This window comes from Eutrigla gurnardus, assembly GCF_963514095.1.
Source record: "Eutrigla gurnardus genome assembly, chromosome: 17".
NCBI lineage: Eukaryota > Metazoa > Chordata > Actinopteri > Perciformes > Triglidae > Eutrigla > Eutrigla gurnardus.
Window position 1 is genome coordinate 4,415,593 of NC_139928.1, and position 8,173 is coordinate 4,423,765.

General features: G+C 42.6%; 1 protein-coding gene across 1 annotated transcript; it reads left to right on the plus strand.

Moving 5' to 3' along the window:
* tpi1a (triosephosphate isomerase 1a) lies at positions 1 to 7,080 on the plus strand. Its single transcript, XM_084032011.1, has 7 exons — positions 1 to 251; positions 1,357 to 1,480; positions 1,872 to 1,971; positions 2,288 to 2,405; positions 3,554 to 3,639; positions 4,568 to 4,655; positions 6,288 to 7,080. The coding sequence occupies exons 1-7, from the start codon at positions 140 to 142 to the stop codon at positions 6,404 to 6,406; spliced, it is 747 nt and encodes a 248-aa protein (XP_083888137.1). The 5' UTR covers positions 1 to 139; the 3' UTR covers positions 6,407 to 7,080.
* Positions 7,081 to 8,173: the final 1,093 nt, after the last annotated feature.

Sequence of the window (8,173 nt, forward strand, 5' to 3'; positions counted from 1 at the left end):
AGAAGAGGGGTGTAGGTTCTCATATTTCCGACAGCACCTGACCTACACACCAGCTCCACTCATCGTCCCGCGGTGCAGCGATCTTCCTCCCGACCTTCACCGCCTCTCCTCCGCGGGTATCTGTCGCCTTCAGCCGGCCATGGCGCTCCGGAGCTTCTTCGTGGGAGGGAACTGGAAGATGAACGGGACCAAGGAGAGTCTGGAGCAGCTCATCTCCACCCTGAACACCGCCAGCCTGCACGACCAGACCGGTAACGCGTCTGCGGCTTTGCGTCGACCGTCTGCGGGTTTTACGATGCCGGCAGACAGAAATTAAAAGTAGTAATCGATAAAGTCAGACCGACATTGGGAGTCACATGATCAGGATGAGTTGCATAAAAGGCCTGTGACGTTTCTGTTTGCTCCCCAGTGGTGGAAAGTAACTAAGTACATTAACTCAAGTAGCTAATGCTCTTAAGGTGTTAGGAGTATTTCCATTTACTGCTGCTTCATACTTCTACTTGGCAACATTTCAGTGTACTTTTTACTCCACTGCACGTATTGCCAGGTTTAAATACACAGAAAGGCTGGTGCAATAGTCCTTTTATAACTCAAGCAGACTTAATGAAATAATGCCTCCCTTTTTTATTTTTATTTTGTATTTATCTATGTATGAATTACTCTTAACCTGATGTATCAGCTACCTGCATTTCTCCAAGGGGATTGGATAGAGTTTATACCTCCCCACCCACCGACCTATCACAGGTGTCTCAAGTACACGTTATCAAGTGCAAGTACAGATACTTGTGTTAAAAAAAACTCTGGTAGAAGTACTGATTCTCCTTCTTTACTCAAGTAAAGGTGGGAAAGTACAATTAATCTGAAATGTACGATGAAGGACATTTCTACTGGCTTGTCATGTTAATAAGAACTTAAATACGGTAATCGATAACTCCCCTCAAATGCATTTAAACTAAAGAAACAAGGTCGTTTTAAAATGTGAGGAGTATAAAGTACAGATATTTGTTTTAAAATTGTAGGGAGGAATAGTAAAAAGTAAAATAAATACTCAAGTAAAGTATAAATACCTGAAACTTCAGTACAGTAACAAAGTATTTCTACTTCCCCACCACCAACTCCAGTCTGAAAGGAGACATGTTATAGATATATTAATTATATATTAGCTAGCCAGTAGGGCACGCTCATATGCATAAAAGCATACAGACAGTAGTTGCATGCAGTGCTGTGTTCAGGCTCACAATGTTAAATAGAGCTCCTTAATAACAACAAAGAGTAAAGTTGATAATCACATTCATCTAATTAAATTAGCTTCTCAATCCTCAATCAACGTGTCTGATTTTATTCTGTTTCCCTCAGAGGTGGTGTGCGGTGCTCCCTCCATCTATCTGGACCTGGTCCGGTCCGGTCTGGATCCCAGGATCGGCGTTGCAGCCCAGAACTGTTACAAAGTGTCCAAGGGAGCGTTCACAGGGGAGATCAGGTAACTTGTTGTTGATATGGTGTGTCTGTCCCTCAAATGAAATTGAGGGTGTTGTATGTATGCTACTTTGTTTTTATGTTTTCTATGTTATCTGCCTGGGGACAATAGATGAAAACTAGCGATGTGCTAACTCCAGCGTATTGTGTATTCATACTGATCTCCATAAATATGCACTTTCTCTATTAAATAAACAAATAAAAACTCACCCGCTGAACGAAGGCACTCCGATGTTTCCGACACATTTAATTCTATTTATCAGTGAGGCGGCGGGCCGACGTTCAGATGCCTTTCAAGCATGTGGAGAACAGAAACATGAAGCCAAGACATTTTATCTTTCATTTGAAACATGTGAAACATATGTGACGTGGTGGACTCCTCCTCTCCCCTCCAGTCCAGCCATGATTAAGGACTGCGGGGCAGACTGGGTGATACTGGGACACTCCGAGCGCCGTCACGTCTTTGGGGAATGCGACGAGCTGATTGGTCAGAAGGTGAGACACAAAAAAATACATAAGACTAAATAAATAAGACTTACTGTGGCCGCAGGGAAGAAGCTGGGTATGTCAGACGGGATAAGCGGTAGAAAATGGTAGAAAATGGATGGATGGATGTCAGACGGGAACCTCCGGGTCTGAAAAGTGAAGCCAAGGCTGAGGTGCCTTACAATGTCATTCTCTCCGTTGGCCATCAGGGGGCAACTCCTTCTCTGATTGTATAGATGTCTTGTATAAATGACCCTACGTCTCTCTTCATGACCTCAATGAACATTGTAAAAGTGAGTTTTTGGTTTCAATCTGTGGCTGCCAGGTGGCTCACGCTCTGGAGAGTGATCTGGGTGTCATCGCCTGCATCGGGGAGAAGCTGGAGGAACGGGAGGCGGGCACCACCGAAGAAGTCGTCTACGATCAGATGAAGGTCATTGCAGGTAAACAAAGGAAAATGACAACAATGTTCACAATTATCGTCCAAAGAAGCATCCAAGAGGGCACTTCTGCTGTTTTTGTTTTTCCAAACATAAATGCATTCATTCATGAACTCGTAGAAGAAGATACATTTCAAGTATTTCAGTCGAAATTGCGACAAAATCAATACACTTAACACATACGTGTATGTAAGTATGAGTATGTTTTTATCTTTCATCCCGTGTGCATGTGTAACAACATTTTGCATTAAAAGGTTTTTGAATAGAAGGTGACTTTTCTGTCACTACCAACGGTTTGTCATATTTTATTCATGGTCTTTTCCTTGGTTACGTGCAGCCCACTTCTCCAGTGGAAGCAGGCCACACACTGATTTAAAATGCAAATAGGTCAGTGGTCTCTGCTGTGTCAGAGTCAGCTTGTTCCTGTGTTAATGAAGGATTTTCTCCTCTGAGATCTCACAGTTACAGAATTGATGGAGGTTTGCACCGCTGCTCTGGCTTTTATTCTGAAATATGTATACCCTTTTCCTGTAAGTGTACAGAAATGTAATTAATGTGTTTCTTTATTTTCGGGAAATGGAGTTGAATAACAACTCGACTTCATCATATTAATCTCCTCAGTACAAATGTCTCTCACGCTCCTCCCCCACGACCACCGAGCTCCTTCCCCTCGACTTCATGCCCTTTGAAATCCCTTAGATCACGCCACCTTTGAAACGTGGGTCCGATGTTGACTCTGGTTTTATCACGGGCACCGTCGCAATCTTTCTTTTTTTCCTTCTTTTCCACCGGTGTTTTCTTTTCCTTGGTTGTTTTGGACCTCTTCGTTTCGGTTTTTAACGAGGAATTGGAAGCGTGTTGCTACTTCCCGCCGCCTCCCCCCTGTGATAGTTGTACGACCCAAGGGGGGAGTGGCTCTGTGTGTGCACGGACACAGCCCTGCGTGCTGATTGGACAGGATGATCCGGGCGCTGTCGATCTTTGCAAAACAAACAACAGGCTCTACGTGCACGTAGAGGCGCGCATTTTTTTCTAAAACCGGATGATTTATGTTGTTCTATCGGAGCATAGTGTCGGCTTCAGTGAATATGATCAAAAAAATGTTGCCGACTGGGACTTTAAGTTTATAAATCTAGTTTTATGTATTCCAGAGAATGTGAAGGACTGGGGCAAAGTGGTGCTGGCGTATGAACCAGTGTGGGCCATCGGTACGGGCAAGACGGCTTCACCTGAGCAGGTACCACAGCGACCCTACTCCCCCTCACTTCTGTTCAGTCGAGCAGTATTTTTTATCATTAGACTAATTGTTTATTGTTTAGAGTGACAACCTTTCTGCACGGTGCTTTGTGTGTTCAGTGTTTCTGCAGATCAAGTTTCACCAGTATAGACTCCACCAGTATTTATTCCAGCATAACTCACAACATACTCACACTTGTATGCTGACGTTCAGCCGGTGTCAGCTGGAAACATTGTTTCTTTAAATTTAGTTCAACACAAGCAAAAGGATTATGTGGAAAAACAATTTACAGCAAGAATGCATTTGTGTCCTACTCCAGATACAAGATACTGATAACAAACTGGAACATTTAAAGGCACAATCAGTAGGATTTTCCTAAACAAAATTTACAAAAATGAATGTGTTAGGAGACCCTGCCCTCTGTGTGTATTTTCTCATTTTTGCTTACATAGCACACATCCCAGAGGAAGCTATGAAAATGGCCTCGCTGGCAAATGTGGGGAGGCGAAACGCAAAGCGGACAAAGCTCGTTCCAAAAATTATTCTGGGGCTGCACTATTATTGTCAAAACGATAATCCAATTTTTAGGTTGCCATCATTCATCATGATGCTTCATAAAGTAGTTTTATTGCTACAGTTGTGCCACATTCCTTGAATCAAAATAAGACAAATCTTGAACTTGGATCATGTTGATTTAATTACCCGAAGTGAATCTTTGATTGACTTGCAAACACCCTTCGGGGAGGGGGAGGGGCCAACTGTTTACAGACCGCCACCAACAAATCCAACTCATTGGGCCTTTAAGTATATTACAAGATTTAAAATACATTTATAATCAGTACAATAAATCTGCAATTCACAATATAATGGACATTTATGTGTGTGTGTTTGTGTGTGTGTGTGTGTGTGTGTGTGTGTGTGTGTACAGGCTCAGGACGTCCATGAGAAGTTGAGGGCGTGGCTCCGGGCCAACGTCTCAGACGATGTGGCCGACTCCGTGCGCATCATCTACGGAGGTCAGTGATGTTTTGTTCTTTAGCAGTTGTGTGCTGGATTTGAACACTGTTTTTACTGGATCTTCCACGTAAAAAATTTTTTGGGAAATAACCACTATTGCTACTTTGTACATGATTGGAAGTCCCAGATACACCGAGAAACCAAACGCCGTCCCGTCTGAGTTCATGACCTCACCCAGAGGTGCTCTGTGAATTTCACCATGCTGGATTCACTGGATCTAGCAAGACGCACTTCGGCTGGTTTACTACAGCTGGATGAACCCAGAATAAACTTTTAGCTGTGATTTAAGAGCAATATCCAGATCAAAAGGATGCTGAAGTAATGACATGATGACGATTTGTAAAAAGTCATGATTTTTTTTGCTTTGTCTGCAAGACCACAAGCTTCCAACTTTTAAAATGCTTGTTTTCTGAATGGAGTCTGGCTTGATAGGTGCTAGGCTATGCTAACATTGTAGCTAACATCATTCTGACCTAAATATGGCAGAGACCTTGTTGTTTGGACCACAGACAGTCTCTGGTTTCTCCACATAGTCTGGTCTAGTCTCTGGACTAATGTGAGCTACTATCTAGACCTCTGGGGGACCACAAACACAGGAGACACAAGTTTAAATATTTCAACTTGCGAATTGTAAACAGCAGATGCTCCTCATCTATCTCGCTGCTCAGCAAGAATTTGCATCTTTGCATCACCACGCAGAAATTGGACTTTGCGTTTGGTGTGAACACAGCAACAGGAAGCACTGAAGCACCTTTCCTTTAAAGGTCCCATATTATGAAAAACAGGTTTTCTCTGGTATCTACACCTTTAAACTGGTCCTCCCTGAGCCTGTCAACTCCCAGAATGAGGAAAACAAGCGACTCCTGCAGGCTGTTCAGATTCAGCTCCTTTCGTTACGTAACGAAGGGATTCATTTGCATAGGCCGAACTCCTCTGCGTGATGATAGGCTCACAGATAGACACGCAGATTGCTCTGTTGTTTGTACAAATCAACATAAGTGCTTATATTCTGTCCCAGCTACAGAAGAATAGAAGAGACGGTGGTTGCGTTTCATTTTTAATGACAACGTGCCGGCTACGGTCCGTGTTAGCATGTATGTGCGTGCTAACCACTTCACATCGGGCTGCTTCAGTAATGAGGGTCAGTACAAAGCTGGCTTTGCCTCGACACTGACCCTCGTAAAAGGGTCTGTCCCAACCATACGGCACCCAGCAACTTCACCTGAGCCACATCGACGAGCCATAGCAATAAATCCACGTAAACATTGGTGCATGCTACCGCTAGCGTAAGCGGCATCATCTCTTGGTCTCTCTCCAAGTAGACGATGACAGACGGAGCTCATTAGCAATTAAAGGTGCAGGCACAGAACCAACCTGTTCTCAGTAGAGCTCATTTGAGCAACTTTTAGACAGCTGAAATTCAGGACCACGTATGGGTTTGGGGCAATGCATATCGAAAACAGTGTTGTTGGACCTCTGACAGCTGTGTGGAATTGATGAAAAACGGTATAATAGGGGACCTTTAACCTGACAACTAGACAAAGTAGATTTGTCTGAGGTATAGTATTGTTTGGAGTAGAAGGTAGGACCATGTCCAACATAATCCCCCCTCTCCCCCGTCCATCCCCCAGGCTCAGTAACGGCAGCGAACTGCAGAGAGCTGGCGTCCCAGAGCGATGTGGACGGCTTCCTGGTGGGCGGAGCCTCACTGAAACCAGAGTTTGTCGACATCATCAACGCTCGTGCATAACACACGCAACCCATCGGGAGCAATGAGAAACACCCGGCCCTTTTAGATCGTCACCATGTGTCCTGAAGACCAGGGCTGGCAGATCCACGGATGTGTCTCCAGCTAGAAGTTCTTTTGTGATGAATAGATGTTGACTGTGGCGAACGGAAACGTGAATATCTGTACGTTTGCTGTCATTTGTGGGAATTTAGCTCTTCAAACTGTTGTATATGTCTGTGAGTTAGCTGAACTCAAGAGTTACCGTTTTCCTTTTTTTCTAATAATAATTAATATAATATAAAATACCAGGATCTCCTATATCCGGTGGCTTCTGCAGGATGTTATTCCGGCTGTTCTCTGCAGTATATGAGCAAGAGGGTCACAGTTGAAGGTGTAAGGTAATGACAAAGTAGAAACAAATGAATGCAAAATAAAGTTTCAGCCGTTAATTTGAAGTGAAGTGACTGTAGAGGATTGTTGGTTCTGTGTATGTTCACACTCTTGTAATGTCACGTTATTGATGAGTTACCGTCTCTCACTCAAATGCACTTTCTTTAGGGCCCTAAAAGACTATATATATATACACACACACACACACACACACACACTCTGTGTCACCAATATGCACTAAAGATGAGGTTCACACTGCTGCTGTATGTTTAACACTGCACCTGAATATTAAACAATAAAATGTGGAAGGAAGTTTTGTTTGTTTTTCCTTGTTTTACATGAATCATATCAGACTTTATGACATAAGCAATATGATTAATTCAATGATTTATACTGTATATTTTTAGAGGACAGAAAAGGTCAAATTAGCTTGTATTTTACAAGAAATTCACACATCATCTGACTGCAGGTGTTTATGCAACAACAACAAAAATGGAGCCTCGGAAAGAAACACAGACACACAAAAAAGACAGAAACCTTTTAAATGTGATTGAAATTGTAAATTACCATATTTTTATTTCACGTTTTCACATTATTTTCAATGACAGGCGTTCTTTTTTTTATTTATTTTTTTATTTAGATTTTCTTTCTTTCTTTTTCAACACAGCTATTCTATCGACATTCAGGAGGGAACAGAAGGAATGATTCTTCTTTTTCTTCGGGACAAAGATTTCAAGCATAAAGTACAACCGATCAGAATCACATCGGGGTGGGAAGAAAAGGAAGGGGGGTTAGAAACCGAGAAAGGGACGAGACGAGAGGGAAAAGGAGACAAAAAGGGGGAGGGAGGACAGAAGTGGGAGAAGTACAGGTATTTCAGTGTCCAGGTGAGAGTGTGACAGTGTTTACATGTTTGTGTAGTTTTGTTGTTTGTGTAGTTTTTTCACTCAGTCCCTGAAACAGCTGATTTCAGAACAGATTTCAGTTGTGTGCGTCAGTCTACAGTATTCTATTATATCTCTACTTATTGGTCTCTCCGTTTTTACAACAATAATGATTTATTATTTTTGCAGGTCTGTCCTCTAGCTGTACATGAACTATTCATTTAAAACTACAGTAACAGTGCATGTCTGGCTTATTTTATATGTTTTATGGTATTCCCCTGCATGTGCGTGAGCGTGTTGCATCTGCGTACTCTGCGTGTGTATGTGTGTATGTGTGTATGTGTGTGTGTGTGTGTGTGTTTGTGTGCGTGTGCATACAGCATCATCCCCCTACCTATAAGTCCAGTGCATAATTTACTTCATTTATTTATTTATTTTTTGCTTGGCTCTTTCGCTCGTGTTTTTTTTTTTTTAATGAATCTGTCATTGTACATGGCTCATTCCATGTTTGTCG